General features: G+C 43.2%; 1 protein-coding gene across 1 annotated transcript in view; it reads right to left on the bottom strand.

Moving 5' to 3' along the window:
* Positions 1-25,330, bottom strand: part of RAB6B (RAB6B, member RAS oncogene family) — an 88,054-nt gene that overhangs the window by 1,947 nt on the left and 60,777 nt on the right. Inside the window, exons 3-7 of the mRNA XM_061636604.1 lie at positions 20,393-20,446; positions 15,932-16,037; positions 7,096-7,207; positions 6,740-6,833; positions 5,688-5,754 (exon numbers count right to left, since the gene is read on the bottom strand). Coding sequence (XP_061492588.1) covers positions 5,688-5,754; positions 6,740-6,833; positions 7,096-7,207; positions 15,932-16,037; positions 20,393-20,446 — 433 coding nt within the window. The remainder of the gene's footprint in view (positions 1-5,687; positions 5,755-6,739; positions 6,834-7,095; positions 7,208-15,931; positions 16,038-20,392; positions 20,447-25,330) is intronic.

Genomic DNA, 25,330 nt, shown 5'->3' with positions numbered 1-25,330 from the left:
GTTTAATACCAATAGTACTGTGACGAGCTCCTGTATATTGATATTGAATTGTATATGGAATATTGAACACAATGTAGGGTTGATTTTAAACTAATAAAAAACTTCAAAAATATTTTTTAAATGTTATTAAACTCTTACTTTTATAGTTTAATGAGGCAATCCTTCATATGAATGAGGGGGAAAAGATGAGGTTGGGAATTGATTTTGTAGTCAGGTGTTATGTCTGTTTTTTTTAAAAAAAAAACCACTAGTGGTAAGGGTTAAAGTGCACACCTATATCTCATTGCATATGTGAGTCTCCCTGTCTTGCTGTGAAGGAGATATTAGCCAAAAGCCAATGAAAGTGAATAGCCAAACATGGGCTGTATCTAGCCCAGCAGCTATGCTAGTGCAATGGAACTTCCTTTTCTGTCCCCTCCAGTTCCCCATGCACCCTCAAAATCAGTTCTAGAGGGCTAGGGAAGGAGAGGAAACGCACTAGCAGCACCCTGCAAGTAGAGCATTGGAGACAACCCTGTATTTCTCCAGGCAGCGCTCTAAATACAGGCAACTTTAATGAATTACAGAAAGGACTGAGCACAGAGGTACTCTGTGCAAGTGCCCACTCCCTTAAAAACATCCAAGCCAACAAATGTATTAAAAGCATTTGGGTGATTCTGCGTGTATAAACCTTCATGCTGTCTTGGGTGTATAAAAATGTATCACTTGACAGACATACTAAGACTCAAGATGAATTCTTGCCTCAAAGAGCAGAGAATTGAGCCCTAAGGGCTCAGAGAGATGACATCACATCTCTGTCTTCCTTAATCAGTTGCAGACGGTCTCTCTCCCTTGGTGCACGGCAAGGGCCAAGCCCAGGCAGCGCTCTCTGCATGTGGCGCTAACATATGTAATATATATCAAACTCAGCGCAAGCCCCCAAGGGAGCTGACCTTTCCCAGCACAAGAGGCAGCAATTAGGGTAGAAAACGGCCGTCAGTCACATCCAGACACCCTTTCTCTTCTGCCACAGTGGTTTGCAGGCGCCATGTCATTTTTTTCTTCTTCAGACAGGCACTCACTGCTTTTGTTGCATATGGCCTCTGGGGCAATCAGGGAGAAAGGCTCGCCAATTGTGCAATTGCCCTTGCCTCTCACTGTGTAAAAGTTTACACAACCACCAAAATCACATGGCCTATATACTTCAGGTTTAGGGGGTGGAGGTTGTATGTCTGAATATTTCCCATAGCCAAATAAATAAATAAACCTTTCAATATATAAATAGCACATTTTGGAAAATGGCTAGGCTGAACTCTTCTCCATGTCATGGTACAGTAGTCATTTATTGGGGAGAAGGTTTGTGTTTTAAGAAAAACATTCAGACATGCAATCCCTTCCAGATAGTATTGCCCAGGCAAAGCTTTACCACTCCCTCTAACTGCCACTTATATATAAATTGGCCAGAAGAGGAGAAGAGTGTAGCTGAGTGGTAGAGCACATGTTTTGCATGCAGAAGGGCCCAAGTTCAGTGCCTGGCATCTCCAGATAGAGCTGAGAGAGAGACCTGCCTGAAATCCTGAAGAGCTGCGGTCAGTCAACATTGTTCTGAGCTAGATGGACCAATGGTCTGCCTTGGTGTAAGATGGTTTCCTATGTTTATAAGAACTGGAATACTCTCTAGTCTTTGGCTGCATGTGCCTTAGTGCTGACATGTCTCATGTTATGGCATATACAGCAGGGGGGAAAGGTGTCTAGAAATAAGGTATCGGGAAGGAACACCTAAACAGGAGAAATAAAGGGGGGGTCAAGACAATTTTGTATTTAAATCAATTTTGTATCTAAATTATCTGTATACTTATTTACTGTAAGTGACAGAGAAGTTTATGCTATGCTGGACATATAAATGATGTACACATATAAATAAAATCCAAGACGGTTGGTCTAGATATCCATGGGAAAAAACTCAAGGCACATGAATGAGCTCAGAGGGTGGGAGGGTTAGTTTTCTGCTTTTGAAATTGGGTTCATACAGGCTGTCCAAAATTGGAAAAAAATCCTGATTTATGTTCCATCTGCTGAGGAAGAGGGCCTACCAGCAGATAATGTGAGAAGCTCCTGCATTTTATTTATTTTAAAATAAAATAAAAGGGCCACTCTGGACGGGTGATTTATTGTGGATGTATTCTATAACATGTTCTTGATACAATAATAGCGCATTAGTGGTAGATTTATTCTTCTTTAATTTGTTTTGTGATGCTTCTCCAGTGCTACCACGTTATTGCTGTCTGGAGGAGCAATAGCACAACAAAATGGGGGTGAAATATACCAGAATATTTGTGACATTTTTACGGGATTTCAGCAAGAAGTTACAGGATATGCACTGATTAGAAATGAAGCAGTGTGACCTTCCCAAAAATCTCTGCAGCAGGATTGTGTAGGACCACCCCGATTGCACCATAAGCATATATCATCATGAATGCACAATAAAAAGGATGTCTGGAGGGTGCCAAACACAAGCTTGATAAGCAGATCTTCTGTAAAAATAAAGCAATCCAACATTGGAAATTGAAACTTGTAGGAAATACTCAAGATTATGAAGTTTATAATTTAGTGAAAACAAAATCATACAAACTTTGGCCTTGATTTGCAGCCCTTCAAAATGACTGACAGCCATTAATAAGTGTACCAATGTGAGAAGGGAAAGACCAGGTGCTAGCTAAGGAAGTGTAATTAACATCTAATAGCAACGGCAACAGATTAAATTAGAATCCAGGAGCAAGCACTGAACAGCATACTAGATCCAAAATTAGATATTTTGGAACTATTTTAAAATGAAGTTGATGTCATCATTCATTCTCTACTTCTGGACCTACGAAGCTCACTGGGACTCTCATCAAGATCATTTCTAAATCACACAGTTAGCAGTGAAGAAAAGCTTTTCAGGGCAGAAGGGGATAGTTATATGGACCTCCTGCATAACCTAAGCAAGGGAACATCTGGGGACATGGCATGAGCTGTCATTGTTTGGCAAACATTCCCTGTGTAACCATTACTTTTTATTTCCAGCCAGCCTCAAAGGCAAAGGCAGCCATTACTGCTGTGTTTAATTTAGAAACTATGAACTGCTCTGTAATAAATAACACTTAATTGGACCATATTCATTAGTCCTGCTCTGTGCTGATGCTTTCCTTTTGTGTGTTCATTCCATAATTGGAGAAAGGGGATTCTGGATTTAGTTTAACAAGACCATTTGTGTCTTGAAGAACCATCACAACAGGAAGGGAATAGCTGGTGGGTTCTTACATTTACATTTGCCCTCGGACAGCATTCCAGTACAAGGCAAAGAAGTCATTGAGACAAAATGTGTATTAGAGATGGGACATGGCTTGCATAACCTCAGTTTCTTCCAAAAGGAAAGAACAAACCAGACAATCTGAACCATTTTCTATGCATCACTGATTAAGGTTTTCTGGAGACACAGAACTCTCATTAGAGTAGACTCCAATATGGCATCAATGAATGGGCTTTTAAATGATCCATTTCAAAGCAGGTGCCTTCCCAAGTCCATGAAGTTCACCACAATAAGGAAATGGAAATGGGCTGCCTTCACGTCGATCCCGACCCATGGCTACCCTATGAATAGGGTTTTCATGGTAAGCGGTATTCAGAGGGGGTTTACCACTGCCTCCCTCAGAGGATAGTCCTCCCCAGCTGGCTAGGGCCTGCTCCGCTTGCCACAGCTGCGCAAGTCAGCCCCTTCCTTGTCCGCAACTGCCAGCTGGGGGGCAACTGGGCTCCTTGGGACTATGCAGCTTGCCCATGGCACGTAACCCCTGAGCCACTCTGTGGGGGTGATCTTTTGCTGGCCCTTGACACCCAGGAGACACAAGCAGGGATTTGACTCTGGACTCCCAGCCAGGCTCTCCTCCCTACTGTGCTATACCCAAACCAAATTCTTATGAAACTGGAACCATGAGACTAACCTAGGGCTCTTCATGAAATGTTTACTAATGAATTGAAATAGTTCATACCCAGCTAGCAGTGAAATAATTCCTTCTTTATGCAGGGATATATAGAGCTATAGAATCTCAATGTTAACAAAGGTTAATAGTTCTACACCAAGGAAAGTGGAGTTCTTATGCCCTGTCTAAATCTATCCCCAAATGAGCAAATTCTCATGATCTGCTTTGGATTAAATTCTGCTTTGGTAGGAACTATGTAGCTTTCTGAAACCCTGCCTAGTGCCAACTGGAAATCCTGTGCAATCTCTCTTCTGAGATTTTACTAGGCCTTCTTGCACATTTTCAAGCCTATCACTGCCACCCATAAGGCCTAGAAACATAGCTTTCATTTAACAACAAACAAATGAGATTTTCAAGCTGCCATGTAACAAAATCTGTTCAGTCCTGTGTGAGTGTTGTTTTCAGAGTGTGTGTATACTCTGTTCAGCAATAACGACACCCTCAAAGTGATACGATGCATTAGATAGCTCTTTTTAAGTTTACTTAATACAATTTATGTTTTCTTGAGAGAAGACAAGAAGAGCATCCAGAAGCCTCAACATCCTCACCCTAAATGTCACAGTAAGCAGCCCAGAAGGTTCGCACTCTTCATTAAGTAGATGTGACACCACAATCTAGAAGAGTCAGGAGAGGCCAGGAATTAGCAAGCAGTATTAGGAGGAATCTGGCAGTGAAAACAGGTAGAATGATTCAAGATATTAATATGCCTCACTCCCCATTAGTGCACTGAGGATCAAGGCTTTGCTGTACCTTTGTTAGGTGAGGGGGAAGAACAAGAACCCTTTAAAGGAGGTTCCTCTTCAGTGTGAGATGTGATGCAGGACTGTTGAAGGGTTTGGTACTTCAGAAGCTTACAGTTTTAATACTGAATGAAGTTTCGGTAGCGTTAGGTATTGCCAAAAAAAAGAGGACAAAAATAGGCACAGATTTGCACATACTAATTTATATGAATAGATGCATATTACTTGCTTGCTTAATTAATTATTATAATTTATAATAGAATACAATTTTGCCAGAGTGGGCCAAGTGACCTGCTCTGTCTGCTGTCCAGGTGCTAACTGTTGATGGGCAACTTCAAGGCCCTTGCTCTCACTTCTTATGTTATTTAAAAAAAAAAATTAAGCCAGACTTGATAGGCCAGTCCTTCAAATAGAGGACTGTCTTCTATAACGGTAGGACACGTGGCTATCCTAGTCCATCCTTGGAGGGGATGTGTATGGAAAAGTGGAAGGCAGGGGTGCTGAGGAGGAGAGAGAAGCTTAAATTCATCTCAAAGTCAGATTTTAAATCCAAGCTGGAGAAGAACTTTTGCTGATGTGATGCTTGCTCTATATTGAGGTGAGCTTTGCAAACCCACCTGGATTTGTCTTCCAGACTGTGCTTGGATAATGTTTGGATGCTGCACTAATTGTAACACTCTCCACCCTGATGATGGGGGCTAACGGAGGAAGGGAGAAGCATGCCACTTTTAGAGGCAGGAGTAACCTGCACTAGGCCCTACAGATGTTACTGGACTACAACTTCCATCAACCCCAGCCAGTATCTCAGGGATGATAGGAGCTTGAAACCAACAGTCACTTTTACCTTTCTCTTGAGAAAAGAACCTTATTTATCATCATCACTTGCAAGATCCTGGATGGGAAGGGTTGCTTGAGAAGCAAATCTTAATTAATTAACAAAGGATACTCCCTTCTTTGCTCTTCTCTTGGACACTCTCCATCCCTGGCAGAGCTGAGGCAACGCGTCGGAAGAGCTAAAGCATCATGTAGAGCATAGACAACAAAGGCAGACAGAAGGATGGATCAATGGGCAAGAGAAGAAATCATTGTTTTATAATTAGAACTTTCTACTGTGCATCCAAAATGCAACTGAAAACAATAGCAAAATATTACAGTCCGTGTGACACAACTTAAGGAAGCCCCAAGCCTTCTTCTATTAATACATCAGCCCAAGAATACAAGAAACTGGAACTATTCAGATGGGTTATTAGTGGAAAAGGGAAGCTGTTCCATTGTGTCTGTGAAAACAACGGTTGTGTATAATTCCAATTTTCAGGCAGGTTAAATGGGATGACTTGAGGATCAATAGAAAATGGGGGGAGGCTAGCCAGATTGGGGTTGTGGCATGGGGGGGAGCCTTTTAACCTCTTGCCTCTGCCATGGTCCTGATTGGAATTGCCCCCTGCACTTGCTATTCACATTGGGAGGAAAGCTCCCATTGTGCAGGGGGCAATTCCAATCAGGACCATGGCAGAGGCAAAGGGATAACCCCCCCCCCATGTCACTATCCTGATCTGGCTAGTCCCTTTCCCATTTTGGCTATTTATTGTTTTCTAATCAACTATGCAAGGACAAATGTCATGTCTAGTTTGACCCTGAGATGCAACTAATTACTGCTGAGAACAAAGAGAAATGAACTCTTCATAGATGCTATCAGTGATAGCAGGCTGGAAATGCCCACCAAAAATCTCACCATTATCAGTATAATCTGCTGCCACTTGAGGCTTCTTGATTCATTACTCCCAAAAATGGAGTCCTCTAGCTTGCCATCTACTAATGATCAGACACTTGTAGCCCATTTGTGTGTGAAAGTGCATATGCTGCCCAATCTTCATGTAGGGAAAAAACATGTGCCACATGACCTTCAGAAGAGGGCCTGTAGCATGCAAACTGAACCCAGAGTATCTGGCTAGGATCTTGACAGGCAACCCTCCTCATTCAGGGACAAAGGCACCTTACCTGTTTCACATTGTATCCTGTCTTCGCACTTGTCTCAATAAACATGACATTCAGTTCTTTAGCTCTCTGTTCCCCTTCTTCAATTGTTATCTGCCTAGGGTCAGATACACAGAAGAGGGGGAAATGGTAACTGTCTCAATGCAGCTGCGAAGGAATAAGGAAATGGTGTTTTTTTAAATAAATACACATATATCTGTGAAATGGGAGGAAAGAGAAGTTTTAATAATGCCACCAAACTGAGTCCTCTTCCTTACGGGGCCCAAGGGATTCAGAAAGGGTCAATGAAACAGGAGACAATGGAATATCTCTTATGGTATGTGGCTTAATGCTACCCCCTTCTCAACATATGTATTTACCTCTTGTCGGCAAGATCTGTTTTGTTGCCCACTAACATTATGATGACATCGCTTCCTCTTTCTGTTCTGACATCGTCAATCCATTTGGATGTCTGCTGGAAGGAATTGAGATCTATGGGGGAGAAGGAAAACAAGGAAGGTGAGTGCAAGGCAAAAACCAGCCCTCCAGTATGGGTGATAGTTTAAAAAAAAAAAAAAAACTTCTGAAAAGTAGGGATGTCAGAGCATTCAGACAAAAATGGAAAAGGAAGCAAAAATTGCTGCAGTTCATCTGTGGTCAGGAACGAAAATCAATCAAGAGAAATCAATTTATATTTGTTCACATTGCTGTTAAGTATGCAAACGATACATAGTTAATGACTTTTTTTTACATTAGTTTGACATTTCCTTTACATTGAAATGAACATAAGTAACATAAGTTATGTAAATAGTTGTTTATCTCACTGTCCACAAGTGACATAAGTTATATAACACAGTATTTGGTGGAAACGGAAGTGCAGTGGAATAGAAACAGCGCCAATTGTGACAAATACAGGTTGGAACAGATATTGCTGCCTTCTTACATCCCTGCTGACAAGAGTAGTTAAAACTATAGTAGGGTATACTCTCTGTTAAGCTGTTGAATGAGTCTGAAAAGGTCTGTGTGACTGACTCAAAGGTGGGAAACCTTTTTCCTACAAAGGGCCATTGACCCATGGGAACAGAAAATTGGGGGCCACAGCCCATAGTGAGTGGAGTCAGAGGTGATGATAGGCAAAGCCAGGGCCAAAAGTGGGTGGTGTTTGCAGCATTGCAGGTTTATATAGGTCTTTCTTTCTCTGGGTGACCCCATTCTTTCTATAGTTCTCTACCCCTTAGGCGTCTTACTCATGTGCACATACACACAAGCACAAAGCAGAAGAGGAATCAATTACCAGAGAAGTAGTCTGGAGACCATTAGCAGGCTTGCAGCATCTAGAGAGAGAGATGGCAACGAAGGCCATATGAAATTAGACCAAGCACTACATACAGCCCTTGTGGTCCCAGGGTATAAACTGAAAGCAAACGAGGCCACCAGCTTACTAAGCCAAGTAGGTCTGAATCTGGCCAGTACCTGGGTGGGCAACAGGCTAGGAACCACATGTAAGCTGCTGCCGTGGGTTTCATGATGGAAGAAAGGCAAAATGGAAGAAAAATAAATAATAATAAATTATGCTAGGCCTAACTGGTAGAGTACAGGAGCAGAGAAAGGCAGGGCCTTGAACTTTGGCTTTCTTCTCTGCTGTGTGCATGGCCATTGATGTAAAGTAGGGCGATAGTCTGTAGTGGCTGGTGCCCATTGGGAATGGTAGGGCAGAAGTCAAGGAGGGCAATAGTAGATGGAGCCAGAGCCAATGACAGGAGGAGCCAACTAATTCAGCTTTTGTCTCCTACAAGGGCAAAAGTCAGATTAAGAGCAAGGAAGCAGGCAGCCAGGGCCACCCTCTGGACTGGTTGTAAGTAAGAAGGCAAGTGGACTTGGAGAAATCAAGACTGTGGTGGGTGGGGCAGTGTCCCATTTGCCATAATGAACTAGCCTTCACTGGCCACAGCGGCATAATGACCATGTCTGACTGGACAGTCCCAAATTCAAATTCCCACTGAGGTGTGAAGTTCCTTGGGTGATCTTTGGGCCAGTCACTCTCTCTCAGCCTAAGCCACACAGTGGTCTTGTGAGGATAAATGAAAAGAAGGTGTGCACAATGGCCTGAGGTTCTTGGAGGAAGGGTGAGAGAAATGCAAAAAAACGAAGTTTATCAATAGCTTTGCAACCTCGAGAAGTGCTATAAACTGTTGTACCTGCCCTGGGACCTCAGAGTGAAGGGCAGGGTTTTTTTAAAAAAAAATTATTATTATTAACAACAACAATAATAAATGGAATGTTTTAATGAAGATGGAGAGGGGAGGGTATAAAAGTGAACTTAAGGAAGAAGCATTAAAACAAAAGATACAATGGCAGATTATTCCCTTCCCGGCTGCAGTCCTGATGAAAAATGTTCCTCAGAAGCTGCTATTTGTATTGAGCAGAAACCTCCTATTTGTGCCAGTGGGGAAAATTCCCCTAATGCATATAACAGTTTCTCACTGCTATGATCCTGAGAACTATACCCTCTCCTGACTGCTATTTGCATTTTTGAAATGTGCACATTAAATGCTAACACATTCAACAATCACATCTAATTTACCCTCAGATATTTATGTCAGACATGCATCCTGCACATTAACTCTTTTTTCCTCAGTTATGCTTAGAGAGCTCATTTCTCTCTCCTCTCCTCTCTCTCCTCGGAAGGGTATTTGTATAAGCATCCCACCACAGATGTCCATCTCACAGTGGTAAGGAGAAGGGGGTTTCTCTGTCATGGTACCTACCTTGTGCAATGTTCTCCCCCTGGAGATCAAGTAAGTATCTGCTGTTGGGTGCTTTCCCAACAATTACAAACAAAGATAACTCTGCATCCCAGCTTTTCCTGCTGGTTAATATCAGCTCCTGACATTTCTGGCTACTGTAATTGATACAGATGTCTTACTATTGTTTTATTGCAGGGCTGGGGAACTTGCGACCCTCCAGATATTGCTAGCACTACAGCTCCCGTCATCCCTGACCACTGGCCATCCTGGCTGGGGCTGATGGGAGGTTGAGTCCAACAACATCTGGAGAACCACAGTTTCCTGATCTTTGCTTTTTTGTTTAATTGATGCGAGTTTCATTTGTCTATTTTGCTATGCATTGTTGGCAGTTTTATTGTTCCATAAACTGCCCTGGTATTTCTTTGAAAAGAGAGGCAGCATACAAATAATTTAAACATACAACCCATTTCCTTCTATCTACAGATTTGACTGTATAGATCATGAAAAACTATGGAATGCTTTAAAAGAAATGGGGGTGCCACAGCATCTGATTGTCCTGATGCACAACCTATACTCTGCACAAGAGGCTACTGTCAGGACAGAATATGGAGAAACCGATTGGTTCCCCATCGGAAAGGGTGTGAGGGTTGTATTTTATCACCCTATTTGTTTAATCTGTACGCAGAACATATCATACGGAAAGTGGGATTGGACCAAGATGAAGGAGGTGTGAAAATTGGAGGGAGAAACATCAATAATTTAAGATATGCAGACAATACCATACTCTTAGCAGAAACCAGTAATGATTTGAAACGAATGCTGATGAAAGTTAAAGAGGAAAGCACAAAAGCAGGACTACAGCTGAACGTCAAGAAGACTAAAGTAATGACAACAGAAGATTTATGTAACGTTACAGTTGACAATGAGGACATTGAACTTGTCAAGGATCAATACCTCGACACAGTCATTAACCAAAATGGAGACAATAGTCAAGAAATCAGAAGAAGGCAAGGACTGGGGAGGGCAGCTGTGAGAGAACTAGAAAAGGTCCTCAAATGCAAAGATGTATCACTGAACACCAAAGTCAGGATCATTCAGACCATGGTATTCCTGATCTCTATGTATGGATGTGAAAGTTGGACAGTGAAAAAGGTGGATAAGAGAAAAATCAACTCATTTGAAATGTGGTGCTGGAGAAGAGTTTTGTGCATACCATGGACTACGAAAAAGACAAATAATTGGATGTTAGAACAAATTAAAACAGAACTGTCACTAGAAGCTAAAATGCTGAAACTGAGGTTATCATACTTTGGACACATAATGAGAAGACATGATTCACTAGAAAAGACCATAATGCTGGGAAAAACAGAAGGGAGTAGAAAAAGAGGAAGGCCAAACAAGAGATGGATTAATTCCATAAAGGAAGCCACAGACCTGAACTTACAAGATGTGATCAGGGTGGTTCATGACAGATGCTCTTGGAGGTCGCTGATTCATAGGGTCGCCATAAGTTGTAATCGACTTGAAGGCACATAACAACAACAACAGATTGTTTTCTGAATAGACACCTCATTGGCAACACTTTCAACTGAATTTTTTTGCCCAGACTAACAAACCATGACCGGAGGTATCAGCACACCACTTTTGCCTGCCCCCTCCTTGCATTTTTGCCAGGAGAATCTGTTGCCAATTAGAGACAGAGTTTAGTGTATCTATAGCAACCAGAGCACAGGCAATCCATTAAAGAGGGACATTTTTTAATGAGCTACTCTGCTCAGACTCAATCAGCTGCCCAGACCCGACCCCTCTGTGACTGCTTCAGCTGCTTGAGCCAGTAGGGACCACCAGAGGGAAGCAGATCCACTTTTCTGTCACTTTTCATTTCTTCTTATATTAATTGCAATAAGGACCATGGTAAGTCAGATTAAACAGCAAGAGGTGGCTACAGAAAAGGTTAGAGTGCTCTTGTCAGAGTGTAGCTTCTGGACCAGAAAGATCTGAAATATTTTACTTAGCTGTTCCATCAGTTTGAAGACTTACTAGATTCCTCAGGAGTGAAAATCTGTGGCTGCTGTATGAGAGTCAATGGTTTACACTGTTTTACAGTGGTTCCCATCCTACCTTCAGGGATGTTTTCAGAGAATAGCATTGGGTGATTGTCTTTCAGCCCCCTGGCAGTTGTACTGTGGGGTGCTGCAGGGTACCATTTTGTTCCCATGCTGTTTAACATCTATATGAAGCCCTTGGGAGCGGTCATCAGGAGATTTGGAACAAGGTGTCAGCAGTACGCTGATGATACCAAGCTCTATTTCTCTGTAACATCTGAATCGGGAGAGGCCATGCAAACCCTGGACTGGTGCCTGGACTCGGTGGTAGGCTGAATGAGGGCCAATAAACTGAGTCTGAATCCTTGCAAGACGGAAGCTCTGTAGGTTGGTGGTTCCCGAGTTCAGATAATTGGTCAGTTGCCTGCTTTGGATGGAGTCATACTCCCTCTGAAAGAGCAGGGTGGTAGTCTGGGGGTGCTCCTGGATCCATCTTTATTGCTAGAGGACCAGGTGACCTCAGTAACTAGGAGTGCCTTTTACGAGCTTCGGCTGGAAAGACAGCTGCTGCCGTTTCTGGACCATGATAGCCTGACCACTGTTGTGCATGCACTGGTAACCTCCAGGCTGGATTACTGTAATGCGCTCTATGTGGGGCTACCCTTGAGGTTGGTCCGGAAGCTGCAGCTGGTGCAAAATGCAGCAGCTTGACTGCTCACTGGGGCAGGGTATCACCAACATGTCACCCTGCTGCTGAAATAATTGCACTGGCTGCCCATTAGCTACCGGGCTAAGTTCAAGGTTTTGATTTTGGTGTACAAAGCCCTATATAGCTTGGGACCAGGATACTTGAAAGATCGCCTTACCCCTTATATACCCAGTCGATCACTGTGCTCTGCAGGTGAGGGCCTCCTGCAGATACCATCTTATCAGGAGGTCTGTTCCTCACAACACAGGAAGTGGATCTTTAGAATAATGGCACCTACCCCTTGCTATTCCTTCCCCTTAAATATTAGACGGGCGCCATCTCTGTTATCTTTTTGATGCTTACTGAAGACCTTCCTCTTTCAACAAGCCTTTTAAGTAGAGACGTTATCCTAATCTGTATCTGTGCTGGAACTGCTTTTTAAGATGTTTTGTTTTAATGTTTTTAAAGATGTTGTGTTTTAATTTAATGTCTGTTTTATGATGTTTTAGAGTTTTAGTGTTTTTGTTTGCCACCCTGGGCTCCTACTGGGAGGAAGGGCAAGATATAAATTTAATAAACGATAACAACGTGGTCCAAGGGCGAGAGATTTGGATTTGCCAGTGTGGTACAGTGGCGAAAGCAGCTTTTCCCAACTGGTGCCCTCCAGATGTTTTTGAATACAACTCCAGCTATATGGCCAATTGATGGGAGTTGTAATCGAAAACATTTGGTATGCGCCAGGTTGGGGAAGGCTGGGTTAACGTGTCTCTTTACAGCTCTGGAACCAAGATTCAAATCCTTACTCAGCCATGAAGTCCACTGGCTGATCTCAGACCAGTCAGTTCCTCACCCTCTAGCCTACCTCACAGGGTTGTTGTGAAGATAATATAGGGGCAGAGAAACATATACACCACCTGATCTTCTTGGAGGAAGGGTGGGATAAAAAGAATGCAATAAACATATATTTCAACAAATGTTAGATCTAGGGGTCCTGGGTTTGAGTCCTGCCTGTGCCAGCCTCACTTTCCCTCTGTCTCATTTTCTCATTAGTAAAATAAAAATAATAGCAATTCATCTCACAGGGCTGTTGAAAAGAGCACAAACAAGTTAAAGCATCTTACAAAAACCACAAGTGCCATGAGTTGACAATGTGCTTTTATTTGATTCTAAAAACTATTGTGGTGAAAACAATAAATAATGGGTTGTATTCAAACCAAGTCCTACCCACAGTAGATCCATTGACATTAATGAACCCAAGTCTATTAATTCAATGGGTCTGCTCTAGCACTGAATATCACTCATTGTTAGTGACATATTGGCTATAGGTAGCGGGGGAGTTTTAGTAGAGGCATCATAATCTCTAAAGCAGGGATGAGGAACTTGTTGCTGGGCTCCTGCTCTGGTCATCCCAGACCATTGGCCATGCTAGCTCGAGCTGAGGGGAGCTGGAAATCTGGAGGGCCACAGGTTCCCCAGCCCAAAAGGGACTCAAAAGGGTGGTTATCAAACTGCTCTCTTTTGGTTGGCATCTACATAGGTAAGAAGTCTTGCCATTGTCTCCAATGAGTCAGTTCATTCCTTCTGAAGAGGACTACCAAGTCACCATCCATCAGCCAACACCCAGAAACTGCCTGTATCAGAATTTCTCAAAGCAACATAACAGGGAGTCCAAATTTTACAAATTGAATGCATTATAAAACGTGGCCAGTTACATTATCAGCCAAGCAAAATTGGAGAGTAACATTACCTTTTCAGTGTCTAACCAAGCCAGAGATTATTTATGTAACCTACTACTCACTGCAATTTATAGGTATTTATAGATGTGAACACTGCATCAGTGGAGTGAGAAAGAGGAATTTTAATGAGAATATATTAGGAATCCATTTGATCAGGATACGAGAACAAGGAGAGTATCCTGGTTAGAGCAGGGATGGGAAACTTATTGGACTACAACTCTTATCATCCCTGACGACTTGCCATATTGGATGGGGCTGATGGGAATTAGAGTCCAACAACACTTAGAGGGCCACAGATTTCCCATCCCTAGATAAGAGCATTGGACTAGGGCAGAAGAGACAAAGAGGCTCACTGAGTGACGCTGGGTCTGTCCCTCTCTCAGTTCAACCTACTTTTCTGGGTTGTTGCAAGGAGAAAGTTAGGAGAGATGGGGGAAATCATGCACACCACTAGGAGCTCCTTGGAGAAAGGGTGTATTCCTGAAGTCCATGCTATCAGGGCCATTGCTAATGTGGCCTAAATGGCACCACCCACACCTAGAGGGAGGAATCAGCAGGCTCAGGGAAACCCCAAGGTTTAAGCAAGTATAGAAAATCATTTTTTTTAAAAATCTAAGGCTGGACCCGCCCCCCCATAACAGCTCAATAAGGATAAAGGCTACAATCTAAACCCCTAATCAGCTATGCATGTGTATATATTAGGGATGGGTGAGAATTTCAATTCAGTTTGCATTTCAAGCCAAATTTATCAAATACACACTTTCCGAAACAATATGAGAACCAAAACACAGCCATCCTTTTAAATTCGCACATTCAGATTTTGTGATGCGGTTCGCTACCAACCAATGTTTACAATCACTCAAATATCAGGGGAAAGAGTACATAAAAATGAACATATGAGAGAAAATAACATGCAAACATGCATTATAGGATGAGAAATGGCCTACAAAAATTTGCACATTAGTCAAAACTCCCTACAAAAATAGGTTTATTAGAAGAAATTCACACTAAAATGCTGGAGGCTTTTCATGCGGATTTTTTTTTAAAAAAAATTGCAGACTGCTGCAGAAATGTAGAGAACTGAATTTAAGATGGGGAAAAAAGGGAAACTGAGAGAATTGAAATTGATAGATCTTTCCATTAGGGATGTGCTCAAATTTTGCAAAATTTGAATTTGACACTGGATTCCCTATTTATTCGCTTTTTTGTTGTCGTTGTGGATTGGTTTTTTTTCCAGAGGTTTTCTGTGGCTGAAAGGGATTTTAAAATCACTTAAAAATAAAGATATGAATATCAATATTTTCCTCAAAATATCGATATTAATATTGCTATTTCATTTAAAATATCAATTTTTAATATATATATATATATGAAAAATAGTATTTTTGAAAACACTGATATTAATATTGATATTTTGTGGGAAAAATCAAATCAGTATTTATAGCAAACAGTGAACATTGATCCCTGATGAAACAGTGCCGGAAGGAAGTTCAACAGAGCGAAAATTGAACTGGCACCAAAATGCGAATCCCATCCCAACTTTTCATCATAGATAGATAGATAGATAGATAGATAGATAGATAGACAGACAGACAGACAGACAGACAGACAGACAGACAGACAGACAGACAGACGGACAGATAGATAGAATCACTAACTTTTTAAGGCAGTCAATTAACAGGGGTGCTACAAACAACATGTATTCCACTTGGCAATTGTTCACAAAAGAGCACAGCAGGTCTTAGAAAGAAAATTTCTTCATATAATCTTCTGTAGGACAGAAGCAACTCCTTCAAAAGAGAAGATATTGCAATGGTGGGGAGAGAGGGATGGGGTGGGAGTACAGGGTATCACTGGTATGTCAGTTTGTTACATAGTACACCAAAACGTGTGATGTGTTGTGCTACAGGTGGCCCTAGTGGATGATACTGAGCTGCAATGGGCAATCACAATGTCTTCCCATGCTTCCCCCATAGGCCACATATCCAAACTTAACTCACTTGTGATGTCATAGACCACCACGGCTACTGTTGAGTCTCGAATGTAACTGGGGATCAAGCTTCGGAATCTCTCCTGGCCTGCTGTGTCCCAGAGCTGCAACCGCACCTGCCAAGAGGGGATGGCAAAGAGTGGCAGAGGAGAGACACAATTAGGAGGAGAAACAGCCATGAAATACAGGAAGAAGGGAGAACAGAGAAGGAGCAGAAGGAGTATCCGCTAACTATTAAGCCCCCTGAGAGGTTTTTTATTTTAAATCAACAATGGATAATTCTTCATTTTTTGTCCTAACTTTCTGATTATACAAGGTATGGGGAAAATACCATGCAAGCTTGTGTGATGTACACACTAGCCCTTTTCAGGTGTTCAAAGGAGATGCATACCAGGGCTAGTGAACGGGATCCAGCTGGTGGGCTAGAACCTGGAGTCCTCTAAAACCTATGGGGTCACTTGCCAGTCAATTACCCAATGTGATGATGTCAGGTGAAGCATCAGTGGGGAATTAGGCCTGGCTGGGGTCCTAATGTGGCACACAAGGCCTTTTCCCACAAGCCATGCCCACCTGCCATCATATATAACATCAAGTGCAGGGCAGGTAAGGATCTGGTTCCCTGTCAAAAGCAGAGACACCGTGGATCAGCAACACCTGCAAAACACTGTGCCTTTGCCTGGGCGCTTTGATTTCAATTTGTGTGGGCAATGGAAAAAGTCCACCTTTGACCTATGCACATTCAGTAGGATGTATGGGGACAGCAACCACAGTGGGTACATCTGTATGTGCAGATGTCTCCCCCTCATGTGCATTCAATATACCTACATTGAGCATCTGAAAAAGGCTCCTTTATAAAACTTGTTTGGGAGTCTTGTGAACAAAAAGTATGATATAAGAAAAGGAGACAACAGGATAGTAAGGTGCAAATTGAAGGAAATATTAGGAGTAATAGTATGGCTTCATCAAATCAGCAGATTAGGCCATGCTACTATCACTAGGGGGCACAACCTTGTTCCACAAATAGGGAAAATACAGCCAGTGGTTGCTGTCATTGGATCCCACCCAAAGTAGATCTGCCTAAATTACATGATTCTAGCCAATGGACTACTCCAGAGAATTATGAATATGAAAAGCATAACCCAGATTTCCTTCTATAATCCCAGGTCTAGGGATCAACCACGTAGGACAGAGTTGAGTCTTCATTCACCTTCCATGATCTTTCAACTGAGGCTGCCAACAAAGAATTTCAGCTTGTGCCATTTATGATGGATGCTTCCGGAAGCCAGAATGTTTTTGGAACCAAATGGAAACGTCAACATTCAACTACATGGTGGAAGGCATTCATTCGGTTGAGATGGATTGTGTGGGATATTTGAGGCCACATTTGCATTGATGCATGCCCACAAGATGAAATTTTCATTGACCTGTGACTTGCGGTCTACACCCACATGCACTATGGGCAGGACTAGATAACTGTCATAGACATGATTGACATAAAGTACAATTGAGCAGACACATTTGTGACTAAGAGAAAAAGAAGAGTGCTAAAGATTAAAGAGCTTTGTCAGAGGAATATTTGGATAAAATTGGTTTGGATGCTGGTAATCTATTCGATAGTACATTTGACTTCATCATTTCCCCTAAAGGCACAACTGGTTTGGGGTATCTTTGGGGGGGGGAAAGTGATGTAAATGAAGAGACCCATTCATATTTCTGCCACTGGGTCAGAAATAAACCCTTGGAGAGCCCAAGGAAATCTACTGGTGCTTTTTTTCTTTTCCTCAGCTCTTACATCAGTCAGCCTGTGGCTTTCATTAGAGCAATTGGAAAGGCTTGGAAACAACCCATTAGGCCGGAGATGGATGTTGGAGAGTGCATTAACACTGCACGAGATAGTTAGCTGCTACTTATTAATGCAGCAGCTGCTGCTTCCATCTTATTAAAGCTAACTCCCATCTGTGTTGACATTGGGTTATCCTTGCACAAAGTCCCCCCAAAATCCATAAATCAAGACTTTTTTTTTTTACAGTGGGTTCTCCAACCCCCCTTCCCATGTCATTTCCGAGAAGGGAAGAGAAATGGTAAAATGCATGCACTTAGGAAGGACTTCCTAGGAGAGGGGATGACTGCCTGTCCTTGAAGAGACTGCTGTTCACAAATTTCCTGCATACAGAAGAGAAAGTAGCCCTGCCAGGGCAGTACCTTCCTAGCTTAAAAGCAAAACAGCACAGAATCACACCCTCTCTGCCTGAGGAGCTGCTGCCAGTCAGAGTAGACAATACTGGACTAGCTGGATAAATAGTCTGACTAAATACAAACCAGCTTCTTGCATTCCTAAACACAACAACCCCTCTTAAGTGCTGCAACCCCTTCTCTGCCTGATCCACGTAAGGCTTTCAACAAAGAGAATAAACTCGCAGGCATGCCTACAAAGATGGTCCTCACGAGTGGAGCACCTCCAAAGTGGTCCTGGTGGACAATAATTATGTTAGCATACCCTCTGAATAGAGCCATTGCCCAGTGCAATGAAAAGAAAGAATAATGCTTTCCCAAGGGCCAGCTTCATCCTACACTCCTAGAAACATGCATGCTACACCCTCCCGGCACTGTGTGCGTCTGGTGCCACAAATCAGTGCGGCCAGTATAGGGACATGAACTTCAGTTTCCCAAAGTGCTTAATATATGACAGAGGCTCTCACACTTGTTATGAATTGCCCATCTATGTGAAGTAACCTCAACATATATCTCCTGCACTTGCACAGTGGTTAGAGAAATGGTTTTAAGACTGTCTTGGGAAACCCTGGGGTTCATTGGAAGCTTATTAGAGTCAATCCCGGGTTCAATTTGTTTGGGGAAGGGCTGTGTCTCAGTGCTAAAGCATCTGCTTTCAATCTCTGGTTCAGTCTCTGGCATTCCCGGTTAGGACTGAGAGAGACCCCCTTAGAAACCTTGGAGAACTACTGCCATTCAGTGTAGACAGTACTGAGCTAGATAGGCCAGTGGTCTGACTCAGTAGAAGGCAGTTTCCTATGCTCTCCATGAGGTGGTCAGGAATGGCAGAGCTTCCTTGCACGACAGCTTGTCCATCACTACTACTCTTTCCCTGCAATGTGCAACTATATGGATGCACTGGGTGTGTTTAAGGTCACACACTCCATTCAGGTGGGGAAAACAGTGAGGTTCAGTAGGCCTGGTCAGTGCCCCGCATGAGCCAGGCATGCACCTAAGAACATGTCTTGTCCAATCCTCTGCAACACACTGCGATTTCAGTTCCGTGGAAGATGTTCAGTGGTTCCTCGGCAGGGGAGCTGATATAAGAAGAGATGAGTATGTTTAGCCTGGAGAAGAGAAGATCAAGGTGGTTGTGGGAGTGGGATGGGACACATGATAGCAATCTCCAAATATCTGAAGGGCTGTCACATGCAAGGTGCAACAGCCTTATTATCTGTTGCTCCAGAGGGCAGGACTAGAACGAAAGGCTGGATATGGCAGGGAAGTGGATTTTGAGTAAACATTAAGAGAAAGTTTCTAATGGCAAGGGCTGTTCCCTAACGAACAGACTGCCTTGGGAGGCGATGGGCTCTCTTTTGCTGGAGGTATTTAAGCAAAGGCTAGCCAGCCTTCTGACAGGGATGCTGTAATTTCATCCCCCATTGTAGATCCTGCCCTGAGCAGGCGGCTGGACTAGTTGACCTCCAACTCTATAATTGTACGAAAAAGGTTTCTTGCAAAACAGAAAGGTTGAAAACCACCAGGATAGCGAGGTTAGACAAAGAGGGGTGTCCAGTTCTCTGTTCAGGATTAGGATGGAGCTCAGGCATAGGAACCAGTGCTTTTTTTTGTGATGGTATCCATCGGTATGGAGTACCAGCACCTCTATGTTGTTGTTGTTGTCCATGGCAGCCATTTTGTGCTGGCACCAAAACAAACAAACAAGCCAACAACCACTGATGGGAACCCTTGACTGTGTACTAAGACTATGTCATCAGCCACTGATATGAGAGCTCTTCAGTGAAGCTTCAAGTCTCTAAACTCATATTTAGCCAAATCCATAGGGGAGAAAATGAATTTGAGTCTTGTGGCCAAACTCCATGAGCCTTGTGGCCATCACCTACTACATACGATGCACAATTGTTGCTAGAGAAAGATCTGTCCAGCCTTTCCAGTTCCTCTTCCTACAGACTGAGCAGGTTGTCTATGGAATATCACACAGGGGAAGAAGAGACCCGTGTGGGAAGAGTCTGATTCCAGCCCTCCTTAAAACACCCCTGCCCTTAAAAAGATAAATGATGCTCTGGTGAAAGGTAAACCATTGTGCAGATATGAAAAAGCATAGGCAGATCACTCGCTTATCAGTTTGGACAATTCAGAACACGGGTTTAGCTCCAAAATCTCCTCTGCATTTGCCCATTACTACTGTCTGAATACGTAGCTTGAAAATGTCAGCTCTTCAGCAACTCCTGCCACTTACTGTCCGGTCTTCCAAATACATGGTTTTAGATAAGAAGTCAATTCCAATTGTAGCCTGTGAAAAAAGGGAGAAAAACGCCAGAACAGTTAGCAGATGTTCAGAAGAAAATAAGTTTAAATTTATGCACCACGACTGGGATCCAGAGAACTATTTCAAGTGGACTCAAAGACTTGAACATTCCTAGTGGGATTTGGGGGTTACCCCATCCTGCTTTGAATAGTAGACATCCCCCACCCCACCTCATGTCATGTAACAGACTGATTTAAAAAGTCCATTCAGTTTTTATTTTATTTATTTATTTATTATTTGATTTATATCCTGCTGTTCCTCCCAGCAGGAGTTTTAAAAGATGTTGCTGGCTGCATGGGAGGTTGAAGGTCCAATGCCCCCATGGATATGGCACAACTAGATGCACAGCTTTCTAGATCTCATCTCACATGCGTCCAGTGATGTTCTTCTTGAAGTTGTTTGGTGGATAGAGACCACCTCTCTGTTAGCTCCCTTGCACTGATTTTAAATATCACAACAATGATGCTGTACACCATTTGTACAGCCTTACCACCATTTCTTCACCATATAGAGTGCCATTCAGGTGCCAACACAGGGTTTTTGCCATGCTTCTGTCAGATGTAACCAGGGGTGTAGTCATCCGAGGTCTCAGGGGGTCATAGATCCATTACTTTTTTAGAAACAGGGTTCCAGCCAGGTCCCTATGTATGAGCTAATCAGCTGAAAAGAGAGCATGTTAGCCATTGAGAAGAGTCCTTGTCCTTTTGTGCCGATTGGAGCGTAAGTGGAAGGAGGAAAGTCAACCACTGAGAAGACTCTTCTCAGTAGGTAATACACAGCCTCCCTTTTTATGCTGACTGGTTCCTAGAGATGTAGTGGAGTGTGGCCTCGCAAGATGATAGGGAAAGCAAAGGAGGTGAGGGAAATTGGAAAAGGGGGGGTGTCTGTGAGGGTGTGTGGCATGACTATCATGAAGGAACTCTGACCCTCTGAATTTGCCACTACACTACTGGATGAAACACACAATGACACTGGTTCTTTCTTTATTATTTTGCCACACTGACTGTTCATAAGATTTGATAAAGATCCAAATAGACTCTCCCATCACAGATGCTTTTGGTCTTTTCTCTGTGATTTCAGAGAACTGCAACTCTAGAATGCTGGGTGTCACCCACATATTTATGGATAGGCTAAAATAGTAGTAGGGAATCTGTGACCCTCCAGATGTTGTTGAACTCCAACTCTCATCAGCTCCAGTAAGGATGACCAATGAATAGGCACTATAACATTGTGGGATCAGTTCACTTGAAGGATTTCCTTACCCCATATATACCCACTAAACTGCTTTGATCTACAGAACTGGTACATTTTACAAATGCTACAAAATGTTTGTTCTGCATTTGCAAGGAATTGATCTTTTAGCATGGCCGTACCTACACTTTAGAACTCCCTGCTCCTTGACAATAGGCAGGCATCTTCGCTGTACTGTTTCATCTCCTGATAATATTTTTTTTTGTTTCGCCAGCTATATAAAGCTAACAGTATTTTAATATGTGGTTTTATGACATAATGTATATTTTAACTGCTGATTTTATATTTTCCCTTTTTTTAGACTTGTTTTAACTCTTTTATTGATAATTTTAATGTATACTTTATATATTATTATTATTATTATTATTATTTCATTTGGAAGTTGATGCATACCCAACAGTATCTAGTTGATTTACAAAAAAAACCCACACAATAAAAAACAGTGAAATGTAAACCACAACAGAGGTTTTTACAAGTAAATGGTATACAAATTCTGTTAAATAAATAAAATAAAAAAGATATAACTCCCCTTATCTGTGCTAAAATCAGGGCCGGCACCAGACTACTGCAGGCCCTTGGGCACCAGACAGCTGTGTTCATACATGCACTTTAATACACCTGGTTGTGCCGCCTCTTGCATCATCATGCATGCCTGTCATTACCCAAGATGGGGGGGGTATAAACACACCCTTGCTGCCATCCTGGGTGATGGCAAGGCATGTGTGCTGATGCAGCAACACCCCCATCGCCATCTTGGGTAATGACAGGCATGCAACAATGCAACAGGAGGTGCAACCAGGTATATTTACATGTGCAACACCATTGATATCGTGCACAAGCATTACTTGTGTCTCCTGGGAGAGTAGAGCTCCCTCTCCACCATCCATTTATACCCCACAACCTGATGTTGGCTCCACCCTCCTACCCGCAGGGCTCCTGCAGCCAGCTCCAGGGGCCCTTGGCTACTGTAGGGGCCCTCTGCTAGTGCCCAGCCTTGCCACCCACTGGTGCCAGACCTGGCTAAAATATCTTAGTAGTGAAAGCAGGATTGTTTTATTGCAAGATATAAATAACCTCTGAATAGCTGTGGTGACTGAATGGATGGTGTCACCAGTTCACCAGAGGATACTTTGCTCTAAAATGCACCCAGCATGGCAAATTGCGTGAAAAATCTCTGTGGATTTACATAGTGTATAAATATTAGTCCCTTTCTATTAACTGGGGTCATGTTGATTTCCATCCAAGGGTGGAAATTCCACCAGGGCATATGACAGATGAGCTCTAGTGCCCCTATGGCTGCAGAGCTGACCGTTGTAATTAAAAGGAGCTGCCTCCAGAGCTCGGGCACTGAAAAGCTCACAGCTCCGGGAGTTTGGATTTCAAGTCACATCTGCTGCTGGGTTTAGTTGATTAATCAAACAGTATGTACTGCAGTTTGCTAGGGGGCATCCTCTGCAGAGGGAACTGGCCAATATTTAAAAAGCAACACAGCACTGTCTCTATAGAGTCTATATAGTTAGTCCTGTGCACTGAGCTGAATTTGGCTAAGTGCTTGGGAATGCGAAAATAAGAGAATCTATCCATCTTCTACTGTCAAAATCATACTCAGTTATGTGCTGCCGAGCGATCAAATTCAGACATCTGGGAGTGCCTTCTCGATTACAAGTGTCACAGCAGAAAGGCAACAGTAAACAGATGGAATCCAAATGTCTGCATATCTACATATGCACAGCACCCAGCACAGCCTCTCTTATCCTGCCCTGCCCCTCGTAGCTGCCGAAGAGCTACATTTTGACACAGCAAATGAGGGAGGAAAAACAAGGTGAGACTCCCCAGTCTCTGCGTGAGAAGGGGGGGCATAAAAAGTCTTGGTCAGAAGGATTACATTCCTGCTTCTTAGATCTTCTGTCCATTGCTGCACATCTATCGCAGCCAAATGGGGTTCTCTAGGTCTCACTAAGCCTGTTGCATTTCAAGGGGGCTCAGTGTTTGCCTAATTCTCCTTTGACAAGCTCCCATGGCAACAGAGAGACGTGTCAGCATGAATACTGGGTAGCTGCACATTCTTCCACTTAAATATTAATGCTCACCTTATTTACATACTCCGCTTTCCATACTAATAGAGGGCAAATGTTCAACTTTTGGGGCCCGATGATATGGGCTTAAATCATCAGCGAAGATGAAAAAGCAGGAAGTGAGATGTGCAATGTGACAAGTGTATGAATGACAGAAAGAAAACAGCCTCCTTAAAACTTATGGGAGACAGCCCACCTGAGTCCCTAACCCAGTCTTCCCCAACCAGACGCCCTCCAAATGTTTTAGACAATAATAAATAATAATAAATTTAATTTTTGTGTCGCCTATCTGGCCGAAACCACTCTAGGCGACGTACAACATTAAATTCAACAATACATAATAATACAATACATAATAAAATACAATGCAGTCAACAATAACCATTTTAAAAAGCGGCAGTACAGGGCCATCAATAGACAATTTTAAAACAATATAAAGAAATTAGCCCACCCCGGGGACCCCAAAGGCCTGTCCAAAGAGCCATGTTTTTAAGGCTCAGCGAAATGTATCTAGGGAAGGGGCATGGCGAAGATTGAACGGGAGGGAGTTCCAGAGAGTGGGGGCCGCCACTGAGAATGCCCTCTCTCTAGTCCCCACCAACCTAGCTGTTTTCGTTGGTGGGACGGAGAGAAGGCCCTGTGTGGCTGATCTGGTCGGGCGGCTTAGTTGGTGGTACTGGAGGTGCTCCTTCAGGTAAACTGGGCCGAGACCGTATAGGGATTTAAAGGTTAAGACCAACACCTTGAATTGGGCCCGGAAAACAACTGGAAGCCAATGTAGATGAAATAACACCGGCGTGATGTGATCACGGCGGCGGCTGTTTGTAAGCAGGCGTGCCGCCGCATTCTGCACCAGTTGTAGTTTCCGGACCGTTTTCAAGGGTAACCCCACATAGAGCGCATTGCAGTAGTCTAATCGAGAGGTGACCAGGGCATGTACCACCAGTGGGAGCTGATGAATAGGAAGGTAGGGTTGCAACCTCCGTATGAGGTGTAGTTGATACCAAGCTGCCCGGCTCACTGCCGAAATCTGAGCCTCCATGGACAGCTTGGAATCAAGAACAACCCCGAGGCTGCGGACCTGATCCTTCAGGGGCAATTTTACCCCATTAAGATTCAGGTCAGCAACACCCAACCTTCCCCTGTCACCCACAAGTAGCACCTCGGTCTTATCAGGATTGAGCTTCAGCCTGTTTCTTCCCATCCACCCACTCACGGATTCCAGGCACTTGGACAAGGTCTCTACAGCCAACTCCGGTGAAGATTTAAAGGAGAGATAGAGCTGCGTGTCATCAGCATATTGGTGACACCGCAGCCCAAAACCCCTGATGATAGCTCCCAGCGGTTTTACATAGATGTTAAATAGCATGGGAGAGAGGATAGAACCCTGTGGTACTCCACAAGTGAGGGGCCAAGGGTCTGAAACCTCATCTCCCAATGCTACCTGTTGATGCCTGTCAGAGAGAAAGGAACGGAACCACTGGAAAACAGTGCCTCCTATTCCTAATCCCCCCAGGCGATCTAACAGGATACCGTGGTCGAC

Source organism: Rhineura floridana, chromosome 7 (genome assembly GCF_030035675.1).
Source record: "Rhineura floridana isolate rRhiFlo1 chromosome 7, rRhiFlo1.hap2, whole genome shotgun sequence".
In the NCBI taxonomy this organism is placed as follows: domain Eukaryota; kingdom Metazoa; phylum Chordata; class Lepidosauria; order Squamata; family Rhineuridae; genus Rhineura; species Rhineura floridana.
Note: the sequence above shows the minus strand (reverse complement) of the source record. Positions and strands in the feature narration are given on the sequence as shown.